A 21,099-nucleotide genomic window follows, 5' to 3' on the forward strand; every position below is an offset into this window, starting at 1 on the left:
CCACAAGACTGCTTCATACACCGAAAGCCAACCCTGAGCAGCAGGCTCCACAGCTCCTGCCTGGCTTGCTCTCAGATCCAAGGTTCGCTGACCACCTCCTCAGGCAATTTGCTAGAGTGGCTCCTAGACACGCACACACACACACACACACACACACACACACACACACACACACACACACACCTCGGGAAGCTGGCTAACCAACTTAGCAAAGGCTACCAGGGATGTAGAGAAGTCAGATGAAGATCTACCCCAAGGGAGGGCAGGGACTTCAGACAAGCGGTGTCAGGAATCCAAAGGCTCAACAGACAACGTTTCTCCTGATGGCTTTATGATTAGGAAATCTATCTCAGGAAGTCCAGGCCTAGGCATGAAGGGGTTCCCCAAAAGGCCTCAGCTGAAGGTGCTATATGGGGGTGACTGGATCAAGAGGGCACGGCTTCCACCGATAGATTAATCCACCGAGGAGTTCAGAGGGAAGCAGCTATGTAGGAGCTCCAGGAGGCCTCCCTGAAGAGAGTAGGTAGATAAGGCGCGTCTGTGAAGGGTAATACCTTGACCCTGGCCCATTTTTCTTCCCATGAGGTGATCTCTATAATCCTTGTTTTTGTTTGGTTCTTTTTGTTGTTGATGATGTGATAAAATACCGTGACCAGACCATGACCAAAAGCAACTTAGTTTAGAAAGGTCCTTAAAAGGACAACTGAACTCCATTCAGCGGAGACAATGTCTGACTGCCAACTTCCTGACAGGGAAATGTAAGGCAAATAGGTCTGAAAATATGGAGGCGCCATGAGGTGAATCATGAGCAGCCATGTTTATCAGGATTGTATTTATGTTTTACAAGAAAGTTAGTCCTTCTGGTCTTCCCTAGCGTCCACCTGTCCCTTTCTTGGAGATTCAAAACCACTCTTGCGACAACAGCTGTGGAAAGGAAACAAGCTCCCACGCCCTCAACCCCCCACCCCACCCCCCACCACGCACACTGCATCTCCTATTGTTCCTGTCTTGAGAGCATCCTACCATGCTTACCATGATGGTGTGCTCAGGAAATTTGGATCGGACCAGTTTCACGAATTCCACGAAATGTTCCGAATACCCATTGGCCACATCCAGGCAGATGAACCTCACCTGAGGCACGGCTTCCAAGACGCAGCTCATCTTTTCAAGATCATTCTGCCCACTGCCCGAACTCACGGCTACGTGCTGAGGCAAAGTGAAGCATGGAAAACAGCCGTGAACAGCAGTATTCCAAAGAAAGCCCTTCCCTCCATCCCGAGACCCTCTGAGGTCTACCCTGAGCTAACACAGAGGCTCTGTGCAAGAGACAAACAGCCGTAGAGGTAAGAGAGACCTGCTCCTTCCATGAGCTAAACTTCATGTTTTCTTTCCTACCCTCGACTTAGACCCATCCTTGAACCAGGGTCTTGGCAACAAAACTTTACAGTAAACAGATTCTGAAATGCTCGGGAGACCTTGTCCTTGGCTTCTGCTTCATTTTTCAAGCTTGCTGTCTGGAACTCTGTGCTGCTCGGGGAGCTACTGACACAAATGTGTCATGTGGGGAAACTCCCAGAAGGGTAACGTATAGGAAGTTTCCAGAAATAACAACTGAGGGCCACAAGCATTTACAGATTAAGGAACTACGTGGCTAGGCTATGACTCAGCTGCTGGAGAGTCTCTCTACTACCTACAGAGCCCAAGGCCAGTCTGCACCACAGGACACCTGTGTGTCATTTAGCGTTATCAACTTGAGAGAGTCTAGAAGGAATGGCGAGACAGGCCTCAAGGGCATGCCTTTGGGAAATTCTTTGACTGCCATGGCTTGAGGTGGGAGACCTGCAGCACCGTTCCTTTGCTGGGATGCTGGAATATATGTGAATGGAGAAGGAGAGCTGAGCAGCAGTGTGCATTCCTGGCTCTCGGCTTCCTGATTGTGGATTGTGGATTCACGTATCCAGCTGCTTCAAACTCCTACCGCCTTGACTTCCCTCCCAGGGCAGTCTGCACTCCTGAACTGTGAGCCGAAATAAACCCTCCCTTACGTTGCCTTTGTCAGAGTCATTTCAGCTAAAGAGACGGAGGAGGAAAACTAAGACATCATATCTCAAAATGAACAAATAAATAAAACCAGGGGCTGGAGAGATGGTTTCGTGGTTAAAAGTGCTTACTGCTCTTGCAGAGGGCACAGATTTGGCTCCCAGCACCCACACAAATGCCTATAACCATATATAAGGCCAGTTCCAGAGGATCCAACACCTTCCTCTGGCCTCTGTGGATACTAGGCATACATGTCATGCACAAACATATATGCAAGCAAGCACGCACATAAAAATAAGTCTTTAAAAAAATACACCCAAGTTGATGTGGATTTTTTGTTGTTATGCATGTGATATATATGCACTAATTAGCTACATATCATTTGCATTGTATAAGGCATTACAAGTCATACAGAAATGATTTCATTCTACAAAGGAGCTGTATAGGTTACATATAGATTTATTACAGGATCTGAGCAACCAAGGACGTTGGCATCTACAAGAAGCCTGAACTTAGACCCCCAACCACTAGTATGAGACATCTGCATTGTTCAGAGTCTCTGAACAATATGTCAAACATGAAAGACTTTATATTGAGCCAAAATTATTTTATCTCTTAAGCCAACATTTTTGTAGTAAGAGTCTATACCTAATTAAATCATGGTGACAGCAGCCATGCCAGCAGCCACAATCATTATCATCTTATTACAAATGATCTGCCCACAAAGAGGCAGGCCAGGCCTTACTGCTGTATTTGGCTTAGAACCAGTGGAATATACTGGAAGGAAACTCATTCATGTTACAGAGAGGGTTTATGACATCATTTTTAAACACCCATTTTACTTAGTGGCTTCTAAGACATAGCAACACAGCATGTAAGTCACCTATATTGGCTACTTTCATATCAAGTTGACACAAGCTGCAGTCGTTTTGGAAGAGGGAACCTCAATTGAGAAATGCCCCTACTAGACAGGCCTGTGGGCAAGCCTGTGGTACATTTTCTTGATTGATGTGAGAGGGCTAAGCTCACCACAGGCAGCGCTGGCCCTGGACTGGTGGTCCTGGGTGATATATGTAAGCAGGCTGAGCCAATATGAGCCAGTAAATCGCACTCCTCATGACCGCTGCTTCGGTTCCTGCCTGTGTCAACTCCCTGCTCTGACTTCTCTAGATGGTGGACTGTACACTCAATGGACACGCTGCAGGATGAAATAACCCTTTCCTTCCCGGGTTGCTTTTGGTCATGGTGCTTCATCATAGCAACAGAAACCTTAGACTAAGCTTAGACCAAGCCATCACCTTGAGTACACAATGATTTTAGCATATTTAGTTATATCTTTAGTATAGAACATTCTTCTGGTTCCCAGGAGGATTTTTCTTTTTAATAGCATGAGGTACTGAATACTGACTGTAAGGTGTCATACACTTGTCAGTCCTCACGGGTAAATCCTAGCTGAGCTATATCCCATGCTTCTCTCTAATTTTATTTCAGAGACAGGCTAAGTTGCCCCTGCTGCCCTTGACCTTGAGCTCCTCCTGCCTCAGCCTCCGACTATGGCGCCCGGCCTGGCTCTGAATGATTCATAGACTCTTTAGCTCCTTCTTCCTGCTACCAGGCCCAGACAACCATGTCTCCATGTATTTGTCAACCATGGGCAATTAGTGTCAATGAAATCACACTTGGGGGCTTTTGTGTTTGATTTTTACCCAGAAAAATGCTCTCGGGGTTCGTTCATATGATAACATAAGCCAGCACTTCACTCCCTTGGTGGCTGGATATCATTTGATCATATTGATGCATTTTATTTCTTTGTCCATCAACTAGACATTTCAGTTGTTTAGTTTGCATTTGCTACTTTTGGGCTATTATAGATGTTATGAGAATTCATGAACAAGTGCGTGTGTGGATGGATGGTTTCATTTCCTCTAGAAACGGAGCTGCTGGGCGACATGGTAACCCATGTTTACTCTCGTGAGTGTCTTAGTCAGGGGTCACTATTGCTGTGATGAAACACCCTGACCAAAGAAACTTTGAGGTGAAAGGGTTTATTTGGCTTCCACTTCCAAGGAAATCAGGACAGAGCAGGCAAGGACCCTGGAGGCAGAGCTGATGCAGAGGTCATGTGGAGGGGTCCTGCTTACTGGTTGGCTCCTCATGGCTTGCTCAGCCTGCTTTGTTATAGGGTCCAGGGATGGTTCCACCAGCTATGGGGCTGGGCCCTCTCTCATCAATCACTAAGAAAATGCCCACAGCCTGATTTATGGAAGCATTTTCTTTATCAGGGGTTCCCTCCTCTCAGAAGACTATTGCTTGTGCTAAGCTGACATAAAAGTTTGCAGCACAAGGAATTTTGGGGCCGTTCACAAAGGAACCTCAGCTCCTACGTTCCCCCCTCCCCCAACTATATATGAGCATTCCCATCTCTCCACATCCTCACTGCTTCTCACACCGTTCTCATGACAGCCAGCCTGGCAGGTGTGTGTATACGGTGTTGAAAGACAAGACAATTCGTTGTAATTAGGATGCACTGTCTGTAGCCATGGGGGAAAAAAGCACTTAGATTGCATTCACCTGGAACCCCCTGGCAGGACACAAGGCCTTCCCCAGGAGCTAATGATGGATGTCTACTCTCCAAGGGGAAGCTGACCTCACAGGTAATTCCTGGTTTTCCTCAGTGGAGCCCTGACAGTGACCCACTAGCCTCCTGTGTACAGACTCAGACGCTCTTGACATCGCTGACGACTTTTCTTCCCCCCTCAGCCCTTGTCACGTAAAACACGCGTCATCGTCATCATACCTGCAGGCACTCGGGGTGGTTTTCCGCGAACCGTTTCCAGTCATCCAGGGAGTAATGCTTGTGAACCGCTGTAAACATGGCATGCTAGGAAACAAAACCAGGTTGTCAGGAGGGAGTCAGGGGAGCCGGTCCCCCTCTCTGCGTGCTGGGTTAAGGCACAGACAAAAGCATCTGCGGCTGCCATTCGTGCCTAATTTGTTCTGAATGTGTCCCTGGGAGCAAAAAACAAACAAAGGTGTGTGCCGTGAAGCAATGGATCATAAAATGGTCTCCTGCTCTGATACGATCAGACCATGTGTGCTCAGCCTGGGAATCTCTGTCCAAAGGCAAGAGCGGAAATAAAGGGGCTTTTCTACCCAGCTGGCCACCTAGTTCTTGCCCACTTCCAAGGTAGGACAAGAACATACATGTAAAAGATCCCCAAGACCAGGAGAGTGACCATCCTAATGCAAGCTTATGCTTAGCCAACCAAGGGACCTTGCCTTACACCCAAAGCTCCCTCCAATTCCCAGACTAAACACATCTTGCTGAAAGCCAAGGGGGTAGTTACATAAATAACCCTATACCTCTCTGGCTATTGAACCAGACTTTACCATCTTTGGGCCAATGCTTTGCAGACACCATTGACTTCTCAGGACAACTTTAAACAGAATGATTATCATTATGAGCAGAAATAGAGTTTAAGGAATTTAAGAAATACATAACAAAGCTGGGTAGGGTGGCACATGCTTAAAACTCCAGCACTTAGCACCCTGGGAGCTGAGGCTAAAGGACTGGGGCGGGGGCCGGGGGGGGGGGAAGGGGAGGCCAACCAGAGCTACATAACAAGACCCCTACCTCCAAAGGGGGCATGGGGCAGAGGAAGAAGAACTAACTAATTTAGCAATTGCTCACAGCCATGGCCAGACTCAAGCTCTCCTGTTCCGAGGCCTCTCCTCTAACCTCTGAATTGCCCCTACACCTCCAATTTCCCACTCTAAAATCCCATGACTATATTAGTTCATACTGTCTATGCATCCTAAAAATAGAAAACTCAACAAAACCCCATATCTCTGCCTGTGTGGGCTATGCATTCCCCATGGCTATGCATATCCCATGGCAAAGGGAAGGGCACACAGCAAGTTCCAGGCTATTCAATGAGTAACGATCAAGGGTACAGACAAACCAGGCTGCGTATTGATCCCTGAGCCCCACATCCTTTAACACTGTTAGCTTGCTATCACTATAACAAAGTACCTGAGGTGATTAACTTAGAACAAACAAAGGTTCATACTGGCTTGCTCTATTGAAGGGCCCATTGATCTTGGGACTGTGGCATGTCAGCACATCATGGTGACAGGACAGAGCAAATCAAAACCATTCACCTTATACCTAGTCAGAGAGTAGAGGAAAGAGGAAGACACTGGGGTTCCACACTCCATTTCAAGGCCACACCTCTAATGACCTAATGACTTCCTGCTAGGCTCAATCTCTTAAAAGGCTCTACTACCTTGAAAAGCACCACCCTGAGAAACACCCTTTAACACATGGGTTACATGTTCGGGGACACATTCTCACAGCACAGCATACACTAAAAATTCGTTACAAATAGTCATTAACGACAAAGCAAGGAAAAGATTAGGAGGAAAACACATCACTTCCTTTAGCAATTAATTTATTTGCCTCAGACTCCCCTCTGGCAGAGGCTTAGAGCTGACAAATGGCCAATCCTCAGTGAGGTGGAGGACCCCCAACTCCACTTTCTGAGCTCATAATTTGACACACTTTTCCTCCTCATCGCTGCCTAATGATGAATCCCGGTGCCTCCTGTGGTCAGACCTGCTGCCCCACAGTGAGAAGCTGTTCCAACTAATTGCCTTTCTCTTTGTACTTGGCAGACGTGACCAACAGAAACATATACACAGCTCCCCTGCTCAGCATCAAGAAACACTCCAGTCTGGGATGTGGAAGATTCCCACACCCGGCACACAGCTCTGTGAGGCAGCAAACGCCTACAACTTACGTCTCCTCCATGTTTCCTGAGGCCAAGATACTAGTGAGGAGAAGCCTTGAACTTGCCTTGGGATCCATATATTTGGAGATGTGTCCTACTGATGATTCGGGGGTCACTTTGGGTCTGTGTCCTACCTCTCTACTTGACTGACAACCCTGGGGCAAGATGTCCCTCCTCTTTCTCTGTCTGCCTCAGTTTCCTCATCTGCAAAAGGAGCCTATCCCCATGGAGCGATGGCATTCCCCAACACCAGGTATTAAAAGCTACAAACGCACACGCAAAGTGGTTGTCGTCAACTTAAAGATAGCGGCCCTCTCTAACATGGCATTCAGCCTGTTGCCTAACTTCTTTTTGAAAGCCTGATTTCTAAAACCATCACAGGCATTTTCACAGAAGAGCCAGAGGCAGATCTGGACCATTTCACAGAGGGCAGAGTCAGACGTGGCACATCTTTTGACTACAGAAGAAGGCCCGGACGTGTTTCTTGCGACTATCAGACTCAGCAAAAAATGGCAGAGCCCAGGCGCCTGACACCAGTACCACCACCCTCCCCCAAACAGCGGAGTATCTTGTAAAGTGGTTGAGCCCTTACCTGTGACATTACCACAGCCATCTCAAAGGTCCCCACGGTGTCCATGTTGGCCACAATGATGGGAATCCCTGAGTAGGTCTGCTTGGAGTTTCGAAACGTAAAGGTCCGCTCGAGATCCACCTAACGGCAAAAGGGGAAAGAAATGAGAGGTGGCCGAACTCCCAGTATTCAGAGTCGGTAGGGAGGACACCAAGGATGAGTCTGGCCCTCAGGCCCTAGATTCTCTTAGAACTCTGGCCTGGTGTCCCAAGGACAGACAGGACAGCCCCCAAGGAAACCAAGTAGCAGGGTCCAGCCCTCTACAAAAGCTCAGACAGTCTCCTCTGTCCCCGCACACCTGGATAAGATGCTGGCTCTACGTGCAAACTGTCCCCATCAGCCTCTGCAATCCCACTGCCACCCTCTCTGCATCCTGTCTCACGCACGTTCACCTGATTATTTCCCCCAGCTCTAAGCACTGGAGGGCCTATTCCTCCTCTAGGAAAATCCAACCACCCTCCCCCAACGACAGTGGCCCCCCCCCCCCCCGTCAGGTCCTTCCCATGCCCTGTTCACCTTGAACCACACTCCAAAGTTACCAGCACTGAGCTCCAATTCCTTAACCCTTTGCCTCTCAGCTCCGGCAGCTGTTTTTGTGATTATGAGAGCTGGAAGGCAATACAATACACCCATCTGTTTCTCCAGAGAGACACTTGTTCCTCTGACGGCTGCAGGAGGGCCCCCACCAACTCTCCCGGAGCTCCCACTTGAGAGTGCACATGTGACTGTGAGCTGTCAGCAATCCAGCAGAATGCCCAGCCAGGACTGTGTGGGCTTAGCAGAACCATGTGCCAAAGCTGGGTCCTCACAGAGAGCTGGCGGCGTCAGAATTGCCCGTGACCCAGGGCAGTCTTGTGCTTGAGCTTATCACAGAGAGGCCACTCCTAAGACCCCGGTTCTTAAATTCCCGTCTATCTGGGTTTGACCAAACATGGGTGCCAAGTGAGAACTGGAGGATACTGAAGGACAAGGTGAGATCTGGACCGTCCCCCTCCCTTGGTTCCAGCTTTCTCAAGCAGGGTCCAGTGTCTCTCACCAACTCTCACCCTAGGGTGCTATTGCTACTGCCAAGCTCTCAGCTATGGCAGGAGGGATTTCAGTAGAGGAGATTTCTGTCGATAAAGCGCGTGCCTTGCAAGCATGAGAACCTAAATTAGGATCACCGGAAGTACTGGGAAGCCAGGTACATGCCTAGTATACCAGCCATGAGGATACAGGAGGTGGAAACAGTTGATTCCTTAGTGCTCTTCGGCCTGGCTAGTCTGACCAACTTGGTGAGGCTCCAGGCCAATGACAGACTTTGTCTCAAGCAAAAGATAGAAAGACCCTGAGGATCCACACCGAAGATTGTCCTCTGAACTCCATGTATACACCATGCACATGCCCTACACACACACACACACACACACACACACACTGTAGATTAATAAATTTCCCATTTGAAACACTCTGCATCACCCATTGCTTTGACTGAACCCTAAGTAACACAGACCACACTGGAGGTGGGTGTGTGGCCAAGGTGACCTGTAAAGGAGAAACTTGAACTTTCGGCCTCTAAAATGATTTAGTCCTACATGGACCCCAGCTGCCAGTGTTCTCCTGATGTTCCTCTTTTCCATTTCATTCAACTTGCCCTTCACAGCCTGCATTAAGTCAGAGCACACTGTGTGCTACACCTCAGAACCTTTCAGCCGTTTCATTTTCTTGCTTCTACAAGTCGGAAAGGCTTCCTGGCTTGCCGGTGTCATAAAATGACTGTGCTAGCCCTCAGCAGAGCAGTCAGGGAGAGGAAGTGAGATGCTGGCTGTTATTCCATGAACTTCCAGGAGGTGTCTCAGCCCTTTCTGGATTTCCTCTCTTGGTTAAAGCAAGCCTTGCTGACACCCTGCAGGATGTCTGAAGGAGGCAACTCTGCAAGTAGGGCCCTCCCACTTTGGGGCCAGACTGAAAAACGATCAGAATTCCCGGTCTCAAATACTCTTGTAATTCATCCCAAGATCCACTCTCTGTCCCCAGTGGAGATCACAATGTTTTTCCCCCATTGGCACACCAAGAGCTATCTGCAACACACACACACACACACACACACACACACACACACACACACAGCTGGTTCTTGCCACTGGAAGTGTGTAGCTCTCCAGTGGAACCTGTGTTTACCACATACCAGGCTCTGGCCAGCAAACCTTTCCCTCCCAAATGACATAAGGCAGATTCTTCCCAATATTTGGTTCTAAGAATGAGAAATGAAATTATCTGCCCTAACCTTATCTACCCAGACACATACACACCTCCAGAACACTCCTCTTGCTCACCGAGAGATAACAACTTCACTCGGGCCTCCCGGGCCTTTACTCTGCCACCACTGCTAAGTACCCCAAATAAAGCACCCCCAAATTCCCACTCAGAAAGTAGCAAACTACACCCCCCCCACTTTGGCCCCAAAATAACTTCTGTTCTCTTCAGTGAGTCAGTCTGATCATTACCCAGCATCCTGCAGGTCTAAGTACACACTGCCATGTAATGAGTCAAGCTTAAGGAGCTACTACCGGAAATAAGCTCCACACCCCTAACAAAAGCGATCACTCACAGATGGGGCAGAAAGGCACCGATATGTGATGGCACAGGGAACTGGCCCTGCTGCCCACCCACACTTCCTTCCCCAATCCTTAAGAGCATACATGGCCACGCCTGTATGTTAGGCTCCACAGACACTCGCCCACATGGTCCTAAGCAACTGCTACCTGACTCTGGGGTGAAAGAGGATTGCCCTAGAAGCAAGGCTGGCCTTTGGGAAAATGTTCAGGGAAGTGGTCCACAAAGGTCCTCCCGGATCAGATCAGAGTCGCTTGCGGAGCAAAGTTCAGCATCCTGACTATCTGAAACAGGCCTTCTGAGTGCTGATGGGGCCCAGGAAGCTCCTCCATTGCTTCTGAATGGCTGCTGCCCAGCCTCGCGCCACTGTGAGCCACACAGTCCCTAAGGGAAAAGGGCATCACACGCCAGAGCAGTGGTTCACATAGTGAAAGCCTTCATGAGGATCTCCCCAAACCTGTCAAGGCCTCCTCAATCTGCATCAATCCAAGCTTCTGTATATATATTTTGGAGTGTCTCCCCAAGTGATTCCCCTGCACTCGTGACTGAGTACAAGTCTGGGCAAACCTTCTAATTCCACAAAGCAAAGTGTACATAGGCTGTTAGGGGTTGAGTTGTGGCTCCCCCAAATGGCATTGAAGTCTGAGCCCCGGTACCTGTGAATGAAACCTTGTTTGGAAATTAGGATGTTTGCAAGTGACCGAGTTAAGATGAGGTCGCGTAGGGTGTAGAATAGCCCAATATGACTGATGTTCTTATCAAAAGGGGAACCACTTGCACACAAACACACCAAAGGAGGACAGCTTACAGCGATGAAGTTAAGGGCTAGACTTGGGCATCTGCATGCCAAGGATGATCAAAAGTAGCCAGCAAAGCAGCAGGAGCTGGGGAGATGCATGGGACAGGCGCTGTCTCTCTCGCAAACAGCTCTAACGAGAAACCCACCCATGAATAATACACCTTGATCAGGGCCTTCCAGCCTGCCCAGCTGGGAAACAAACAAACAAATCAGCCACCTCATCTGTAGCTCAGTGTCAAAGCAGCCACGAGATACAAAGTCAAGGCAATAAAATTCGTACTAACAGAACTCAAACTAACTGCTGGCGCCTGCTTTCTTCTGTTATCTTGTCTCCACCCTGCCCTGTTCTTTATTCCCTATGGGCCAGCCTGTCACAGATGGGGATGCCTAGCCCCAGCCCTCCTCATGGCCCAACAATCATGACAAGCATTGTAAGCATTTGCATTTGCCCTATCCTAGGACAAGTGGATGGTTCCCTACCATGAATGTTCTTCAATACTCAACTTTCAAAATCCTGCATTAATATGTTAAAACCAACCAAACAAACAAACAAACAAACAAAAACCAACAACAACAATAACCAAAAAACTCTTGTTGGCTGGGGAGACAGCTCGGTCATTAAAGTGTTTGCGGTACAAGCTTAAGGACCTGAGTTTAAGTCCCAGAACCCAAGTTAAAAAAACAAAAACAAAAAAACAAAAAAACAAAAAACAAAAACCAGGTCTAGCAGCACACTTGTAATCCCCAGGCCTAGGAAGATGGAAACAGGCAGGCCTCCCTGAATCTTACTGGCCAGCCAGACTAGACTTCTTGGCAAGTTCCAGGTGGTTGAAAAACCCTGTATCAAAAATAACAATAAAAAGGTGACCAGTACCCGAGGCATTACACCAGAGGCTGACTCGAGCCATCGTACTTGCCTCTATGCACATACATGAACATCTACATATACACTAACATGTACACACAAGCAAAATTCTTACTTAAGACCTGGGGTGGGGTGTTAAAGCCAGGATTAGGTCCCATGGAAAAATGGAATCCCCGTGTGTTTCAGATAAACCCAAATGTCTTAACGCAATCAACAAGTCCCATGGCACCTCATTCGTTGGTGTCTTGAGGTCAGACACTTGAGAGATGACAAGCCTGTTGCCCCATATAGGCATGTCTAAGTGCATCCCCCCTCCCTGTCCCCTGCTTCTGGACCAAATTCCGTTTTCTGTACACTGGTAAAAATACTCCAGCAGGAGTAGTAAACTCCTCGGTAGGAGATTGCTCTATCTTTTTGCCCCGCCCCCTAAGACTCCACGGGCCTGGCTCTGAGCAAACTGTTGCCTTGGCACAACCCCTCCCAACCAGATCCCGCTCCCTAGTGGTGTCCACTTTCTCCTGTGCCTCCCTCCCTCTCCAAGCTGCTGAGATGCTGATCACCTATGTACTGCAGAGTTTCCAGCTTGCATCAAGATATTAGTACTACCAGGGCAAACTCATTTCAAGCCCCTGGCTGTGCCCGCTTGGAGTAAAAATCAAGTATCACAAAAAATGGAGATGGGGCATTGGAGATGCCACGGGTAGTTCCTTACGCAGTGCCAGGCAGGCAAGCCACACTATGTGAGCTCATCTAGGAGATAGGAGTGGCGAGCCCCAGGAGCCTAGACCACAAACTGTCCGAACAGCCATGCCAGTCAACTCTCTCACAAAAGCTACAGTATGAACAACAGTTCTCAAGGGCATCAATTTTCACTTCGACAGGTATTCACAGACTGCCAAGATTCAGCCCATGCTAGGACGTTAAGAGTGGCCATCAGCACAAGTTACAAAACCAAGGGTCCCATGGCATCGTACTGCTCACATAAATATTAATACTGCACCCTCCCAAGAGCTGTCCCAGTTCAGAAAATGCATAGATCCTTGCTTTGTACAGATAAATATGTATTTATTTGCAAGTAATTGGGTCTAAATAAATTTTCAATGAACAAACACCGAGGCCACAAAATTATTAGTCAGCACAGAATGCAAACACTTCATCCTGGTCTGGGTTTAGGAACTTACTGGCTCCTAGTTTTTATTCAACAATCCAGATATTTTCTCTAGTGTTTATTTTTGCCCTGTTATTTAGCACCTGAAAGTACAAGATGAAGGGCAGCTCCAGGGACATCTAATCTGAAAGGATAAGGGGTCCATCACTTCTCCTACGCCCCACCCCCACTTCCTGTCTCCAATGCCCCTGTTTAGGGAAAGCGACTTGGTTCTACTCGCTCATTGGCTAGCTCAGGAGACAGTCCTAATCCATACCAACCCTCAGCTGGCAGCTGTAGGCACTGCAGTCAGTCGGGTCTGGGCACCTGGAGCGAGTTGTTTGCTGAGGGGATTTATTTCTGGTCTTGTTTGTGGAGCAAGAGGGAGGGATGGTGCGGGCTTAGCTTCCCCGTGTTTATTCCTTGGGCCCAAACTCTCAAACCCTGCCCTTTCAAGCTCTTCCTTCTGAGTTCCCCCCACAGAGCAAAACCACCGTCCCGGAACAACTCCTCTAGTGGGCTCCGCCTTTCCAGAAAAGTATTTATCCTTCAAAGTCTGACCTCAGCCGGCTCCCTTCTCCACCTGTTCCCAAGCGGTCATGTTATTATCGTACAACTAACTTCCAAACCGCCCAAATGACCCTCGGGCCAGCGCCGACCGCTCTTCTCACTCTGGGCTGGAACTGCAGGCTGTCCAGTACCGCAGAGTGCCACCGAGAAGTAGGTCCCCAAGCTCTGCTCCAGCAAGACCATTTCAACTCAGAAAGAAAATCTCGAACTTGAGCGTAGGGAGCGCCCGGTTTTTCTGCCTTGTTCGCGACATTCCACCGCAGGACCTGCTGCTAAATCGGCAGAAGCAGGTCCCAGCACCAGGGGACACTGCTCCAAAAATCCAAGAATCTGCAGTTGCGCTTCTCGTCCTTTTTATCCTAGCTTCTCCGTACCTCTCCTCCCCGAGTGCCCCTCTGAGACCCACTCCTTCAAAAGTCACTGGTCACTTGGTTGGTTGATCTTAGCTCCTCTGCGGTCGAGTTTCTGTGTGAACTTCCCCCAAACCCACCAACGGTAGGCAGCGCATTTAAAATTCCAGGCCCGAACTAGGCTCCCTTATCACTGACCCTAAAGACAGTCCAGGTGTAAGAGAACGCCGACTGGCCTTCAGGAGGAGAAGAGGGTGTGACACCCCTGCCTCCGGCACAGATAAGACACCCTGTGCCACCCCTTGCACCCACTTCCCCCTTGCCAACCCGAAGGCGGCATGACAGCGGCCCCCCACCTCGGCTCGGCTCTTGAGGCTGCTCCGCTTAGGTCGCAGCAGAACATCCTTGAAGTCGAGTTTAAGGTCTGCATCTATGCGGGGCATGGTGCTGGCGGTGCGTGGTTGCTTCCTGCGGCGACGGAAGAGGTGCAAAGGCAGGCGTCAGCCAGGGGCTGCGGGGCGCGTGCGTACAGCGGCGCCGGGATGGCTGTGCGCAGACCGGTGCTCGGTGAGCCCGGTGCGCACACCGTGTTTTTATGCCCGCACGCAGGGAGCCCCTAGCACAGTTCCATCCGCCTAGAGCCCGTGGGACGCGCCCGGCCTCGGCTTCCAGATCCCGCCCACCTCCCTCCTCTCTCCTAAGATGAGCCCTGCCCCCGGGGCCCTATTGGCTCCCCGGCTCCCTGCCCTGCCTTAGCCCAGCAGCTTCTGCTTGAATCAGGTCTGCCAGGCAGAACCCTAGAGCGCTCTGGGCAGGGACTGAGTTGTGAGATGGGTGATGATGATTAGAGGAAGACCTCCAACCAAAGACCTGCAACAAAGTCTCCCATTCCCCAGAGTGTGCCCTAGTCTGTCTCAAAAGTTACCAAAGGAGAAGCCAGGGGAAGTACGGCCTTGCCAGTTATCAGCGTAATTAGGAGACCAAGAGTGTGGGGTGTTTTCTTCCTTCCTTCCATTCTTTCTTTCATTCTCTCGTTCAGACAGGGTCTCACTATGTAGGTCTGGCTGTCCTGGAAGTCACTATGTAGACCAGACTAGCCTCAAAACTCTGCCTCCCTAGTGTGGCTTCCTGAGTGAGTACCTGGATTAAAGTCACTAAGCCTGGCTGTAGAGGGTGGCCTTCTTTATTCTTGGCAAAACCGTCAGAGCCAAAGGAAACTTACAAACGCCCTAGGCGAAAAAAGGGCAGGCCCACTGACTTGGTCCAAAACTAGGCTCAGCTCCTGCTGAACGCTGGCAAGGAGAACAAAAAAGGCTGCTGGCGGTTAAGTCAAAGCTCACGCGTCGCATTTCTCAGGAGTCTTTGTATACCTGTGATTACCCATCACAGGCCAAAGCTAACCTCCAGGCTCCTCCGGTCCCTAGTAACATGCACTTGTTATTAATGTCAAGGTGCAGGCCAGGTGTGTGGACACACGCCTTTAGTCCCAGCACTTGGGAGACAGAGGCTGGTGGATTGCTGTGAGTTCGAGACCAGCCTGGTCTACAAAGAGAGTCAAGGACAGCCAGGGATTCACAGAGGAAACCCTGTCTCAAAAAAAGAAAGAAAGAAAGAAAGAAAGAAAGAAAGAAAGAAAGAAAGAAGAAAGAAAAATAAAAGAAGTATCGCCTTCTAGTTCTTTTCTCCTTCACTATGCTAATTCTCAGGCTGTTCCAGCTCACCTGCTCTCCTCCTTCCTCCTTGGAAAGGGCGGGACTTTCCCACCATACTTTGTTGTTATTCTCTCTCTCCTCTCTCTCTCTCTCTCTCTCTCTCTCTCTCTCTCTCTCTCTCTCTCTCTCTCCCCCCATTATTTTCTCTACCTACCACTCTCCCCCAAGAGCTAGCTCTAGCCATGACCAGTCGACTTCCTTTTCTGTCTGCCAGGGACTCTTCCAGATGCCTCTGGTTGTTCTCTGGTTCCTATGGACAATAAGAAGCGTGGTGGTTTGAGTAAGAATGGTCCCCATAGGCTCATGTATTTGAAAGCTTAGTAGCCAGGAGTGGAACTATTTGAAAGGATTAGAAGGATTAGAAGGTGTGGCCTTGTTGGAGGAAGTGTGTCACTGGGAGTGAGCTTTCAAAATGCCATGCCAGGCCCAGTGTCATTCCATCTGCTTGCCATGTTGTCTGTCATGAGGGTAACGGACTAAACCTCTGAAACTGTAATCAAGCCCCAAATAAATGCTCACTATTATAAGAGGTGCGGGCTTGGTGTCTCTTCACAACCATAGGACAGTGACTAAGAAAAAAACCTTCTCCAGTGGTTTCTTTACTGTGCCCCCACTCACAAAAAGGCTAACATTTTTGACTTCTCTAATTTCATTCTCAGTTTGCCCACTAAATGTTGAGATAGGCCTCTGGTGTGCTCAAGAAGAAGTTACTGTGAGGTTATCCAAAAACAAAAACAAGCAAATAAAAAATAAAAAACAGAGCTAGAGTTGTGTAAGTCAGTGGTAATGTGCGTGCCCAGTGTTCCAGCTGTAGCAGAAAAAAAAAAAAATGAAAGAGGGAACATTAAAAAAAAAAGAAAAAAGCAAGGTTTACAGAAATGAAGTGTCTTGGGGCCTCTGCCTAGGTTGGAAACTTGGTTACATTCCAGTTGGGTGACCTTAAGAGTGTCTGACTCAAATACTTTCGTAAGTTAAAAAGAGAGGTTAGTGCATGGTGGTGGCACAAGCCTTTGATCCCAGCACCCAGAATAAAGAAGCTGGCAGATCACAGATCTCTGTGAGGCCAGCTTGACGGACATAGTAAGTTCCAGGACAACCAGGGCTACATAGAGAGAGCCTGTCTCCAAAAAAAAAAAAAAAGAAAGAAAAGAAAAGAAAAGAAAGAAAAGGAAAGAAAGTTGTCTCAGTTAGGGTTTCTGTTGCTGCAACAAAGACACCATGACCAAAAGGCAAGGGATGGACTTATTCAGCTTATAATTCCACGTCACTGTTCATCACAGAAGGAAATCCGGACAGGAACTCAAGCAGGCCAGGAACCTGGAGGCAGGAACCGTGACACAGAGGCCACGGAGGGTGCTTCTTAGTGGCTTGCTCCTCCTGCCTTCCTCAGCCTGCTTTCTCATAGAACCCAGGACTACCATGCCAGGCATGGCACCACTCACAATGAGCTGGGCCCTCCACGATCAATCATTAATTAAGGAAACGCCTTACAGCTGGATCTTATGGAGTCATTTCCTCAACTGAGGTTCCCTCCTTTCAGATCCAGCACACAAGTACAATTCAATTAATTATTCAATGAATGGTAGCTGTCTTACTTACTTTATGTTGCTGTGATAAAACACCATGGCCAAAAGCAACTTGAGGGAGGAACGGGTTATTTTGTTTAGAGGTTGCAGTCCATTAACAGGGAAGCCAAGGCAGGAACTGAGACAGGGGCTGTGGAGGCCCTCCACTCTTCATGGCTTACTCAGCCTATGTCTTATAGCCACAACAATCTGCCCAGGGAAGAAGCCAACCACAGTGGGCAGTGCCCTCCCACATCAGTCCTCAGTCAAGACGATGCCTCTCAGACTTGTCCACAGAGCAATCTGATGGAGGGGCACTTTTTTAACTGAGGCTCTCGCTTCCAGATGACTCCAGCTGTGCCAAGCTGACAAACAGTTAACAGCGCCTATTCGGGGTCACGTGTTCCTTATGTTGTAGCGTCTACATTGTTGGGTGCACCAGGCAGGGATTGGCAGCAGTTGCAGAACAGAGGCACAGTTCCTCTCCATCCCTTGCAGCAGCCCCCGTTGAGTGTTTTAGCATTAGCCACATACGTACCATGCTGGTGGCTCAAGTTACATCTTCAAAGGGAAACTAAGAAGTTCCTCCTCCCTTTTCCCTGCTTTTAATAAGTGACATTACAGGGCACCATAATGTGTGTGACTACAACCCTATAAGACAAACCCAAAGGCTATTCCAGGGTGTGTCCTTTGGCTAGAAAGGTGGCTTTAGGTGTTATTACTAGAAAATTGCAGGTTCACAGCTGAGAAAGGAGAAGCATTTTAAACAGATGTTTTGAGGGTTTTTTGTTGTTGTTGTTGTTTTGTTTTGTTTTTGTTTTCTATTGCTGTGATAAGACATCATGACCAAGGCAACTTACAAAAGAAAGAATTTATCTGGGGCTTACAGTTTCAGAGGGCTACTAGAGTCCACACACATCAAGGCAGGAACATACAGGTAGGCACTGCCCTGTAGCAGTAACTGAGAGTTTATGTCTCTATCCACATGCACAAGGCAGAGGTGGAGAAGTAGGCAGGGGGAGGGAGGGAGGGAGGGAGGGAGGGAAAGGGGTGGACAAACTCATTAGAAACCTCAGTGCCCACTCCCAGTGACACTCCCCCTCAACAAGGCCACATCGCCTAATCCTTCCCAAATAGTTCCTCCAACCAGTGACGAAGCATTGGAATAGTTATATGAACCTGTAGGGGCCACTCTTATTCAAACCACCACAAATGGTCATCATGCCGGGATTGGTCCTCCTCAGCTGGTGGGAGGCTTCAGCCAGAGTGAGGACCTCCTGTCCCTTCGCACAGTTCCATCCTACCTCAGAATCACTTTCATTTCCTTCCCGTTCTCACGGCCTCTCCCGTGAACTAGCATGTGGTTTAGCTGACCATAAAACACACCATTGCCCAGTAGTCACATTAACAGGAATGTCTGCAAATGATCAAGGACTTAGCCCAGCCCACTGGCTCTCATTACCCACCCCACCCCCACCCCCCAGGAAGTTCATGCATTTTCATGGAAGGAAATCAAACTTACCAAAGAGAATGAAAATTACCGCAACCAGTGCAGCCAATGAAAAATTTATGACTCTTTACAAACTGTGGAAGCCCAGCATAGAAACAAGAGATACCAGCGGGCTCTGCGGTCACTGTCATAGCCATTGAATAAAGGAAAAGCCGACTTAGGCTGTCTGTCCTCTGATATTCTCTGATACTGAAGAGACAGAAGTCCACAGTAGGCACACCGTGCCTTTTCTTTCTGGAACATTCTAGCTGCCTCCTCAGACATAAAATCATGTACCTTAAAAACCTTAGCGTGGGCCCTGGTTGTTTTCCATGAAGTTGTATAGCTGTTTCCTCCAGATTGATATATTCCCTTCTGGAGAGGAGACTTAGGAGCTCAAGAAATGTATAAGACACTTGAGGACCCTCCCTGAGCTGCGTAGGCTATATGCAACCACTGGAGAGGACGGGACTCCAAATTGTAGCTGTCTGCCAGTCCTACATTAGGTATGGGGCTCCTCTGAGATTGCCTTTCTGGGGTGGGACTTTGCCACAATGTAGCTAATTTTTGAGTCACTCAAGCCCCTGTATGTTAGGTCAGTAACTTCATTGGTTTATCATGGAAGATTTAGACCTATACTCCCCAGGAGAAGGACCCTGACAAAAGCCATCATGGACTCTGCTTCTATCTGTGTCGTGAATGCCTCAGAGATGCGCCTATGTCCGTCATCTGGCCCACCCAGCCAGCTTCTCCACAAGCTTGCTCAAAGCACAGATTCAAAAGCCGGGACCCCACCCAGGGCTATTGAAGTAAAATTTATATGTTGCCAAATTCCCAATGATCACTGTATTTGATTTAAAAAAAAAAAAAAAAAAAAAAAAAGCTCCCCTGCAAAGCAGTTGTTCCAGAGTCATTCATTAACTTTTATAAATACTGGTTGAGCAGCAACGAGTCACATTACTAGTACATTAGGAAGAAAACCCTATTTCATAGCACTTGCTTTATCTTCTTGCTACATAAGATTTTTAAAAATCACATCTATATGATTTACATGGAGGCAGTGGGGTGGGTATGCGTGGGGGCCAGAGACCAACCTGCTTTGGCAGTTTGCTTGTCTCCTTCCACCACATGGATCCCGGTGACTGAACTCGGGTCATCAGGCCTAACAGCAAGTGTTCCCTGCCCACTGAGCCATTCAGCCCTAAGTTAGTTTTTTTTTTTTTTTAAGCAATAACCTAAACAAAGAAACAAAATTTAAAATGTGCATTTGTTATAATTAAACAGTAACATTTTTAAAAACCTAGGCTGCCCAAATGGCTACTACTGTGAATGCATCAGGTACCAAAGGCTCATGCATAACACCAGTTCTTTGTGGTGGCAGGCACCGTGCTAAGAGGCTTTTGTTTTGTTTTCTATTTTCTTGGCTGGACCTCACAAAACCTGATGCCATTATTGCCCTGGTCATCATTGCTCTCACATGCACAGATGAGAAATCCCATAAAACTCACCCGAGTCTAACAGGGAACTGGGCAGGTCAGAGCTAAATTGAGAACAGCTCTGTGTCCTGCTGTACAGATCCTCTGACGTAGCCTAAGTCACAAGACATCCATGGTATCCCAACTTTCAGAGAGTTCTTACAGTCCATGAATCTCGGCTGGCTCCTGAATAAGACCTTTCAATAATTTCTCACTGAAACTGAGCAGTAGACTACCAAAGACAACTGGACCTTACGCTGGTGACGTTGTCGTCATGGCGATCACCGACATTTGTGTTCTTCCTGATCCCTCTACTCAAATTCTAAAGTATAGCGTCTGTTGCATGAAGTGGAAGTTTCTGGTTTCTTTGAAGAGTCAGTTGTGCCATGTGATGTTTTGCTGGGAGCAGACTCGTGAGATGGCTGGCATGTGATCCATGTCCAGGGACAATGAGACTATGCTTCTGCATTGCTTTGCAGTGCCACACTTTGCTGGTCTTCACTAGTCTTTGTTGGTCTTAGTTTCATAGAGAGAAACGTCCTAGAGACCTTCTCATGGTACTGCAGCTGCTTCTGGCTCCTTCTGCTGGCTCGTACTGATTCCACTCGATGGAGTCTTGCTGTTTCTGCTGGATCGTGCCACCTCTGTGGATTCATGTGCCATTTGGTCTTGGGTATCTGACTGGATTGCGGTATCCTGACAACACAGAGTGAAACTGGCCCAAGGAAGTGCATCTGAACAGGTCCGCCACCCCTTTTTCCTACTAACATTCTTTCTCCCTTTCCTCTGGTCAGTGGGTTAGAAGTGATGTTGACGTGTTCAAGAACCCTAAATAAAGTAGGTTTTGAAAAATCTAAGCCTACAATTGAATGTGCTGGGAGGGAGCTTGCCATCCAATGCACTCATAAACACACACTCACGTGACTGCATCACAGTGTGCTCACAATCTAATGCCCATATTACAATACAGTTAGTTCCCTTTGCACTTTCCAGTCTTCTATTCTGTGCCATTGAAAGCATGATTTTTGGATTTATAATTACAGCCAAACTTTTAGAATGTTTTCTCTTGAA

The 21,099-nt window shown here is 48.2% G+C and overlaps 1 protein-coding gene across 2 annotated transcripts in view; it reads right to left on the reverse strand.

The window, feature by feature from the left end:
• Positions 1-21,099, reverse strand: part of GMPR (guanosine monophosphate reductase) — a 114,079-nt gene that overhangs the window by 23,660 nt on the left and 69,320 nt on the right. The window contains exons 1-4 of one of the 2 annotated variants that reach the window (XM_084796979.1): positions 14,144-14,433; positions 7,423-7,542; positions 4,838-4,921; positions 1,033-1,206 (exon numbers count right to left, since the gene is read on the reverse strand). In XM_084796979.1, coding sequence (XP_084653105.1) covers positions 1,033-1,206; positions 4,838-4,921; positions 7,423-7,542; positions 14,144-14,230 — 465 coding nt within the window. In that variant the 5' untranslated portion in view covers positions 14,231-14,433. Of the gene's footprint in view, positions 1-1,032; positions 1,207-4,837; positions 4,922-7,422; positions 7,543-14,143; positions 14,434-21,099 lie in introns of those variants that run through there. The other variant, XM_084796980.1, reaches the window with a different exon arrangement.

The sequence above is a fragment of the Acomys minous genome (genome assembly GCF_964271855.1).
Source record: "Acomys minous genome assembly, chromosome: 9".
NCBI lineage: Eukaryota > Metazoa > Chordata > Mammalia > Rodentia > Muridae > Acomys > Acomys minous.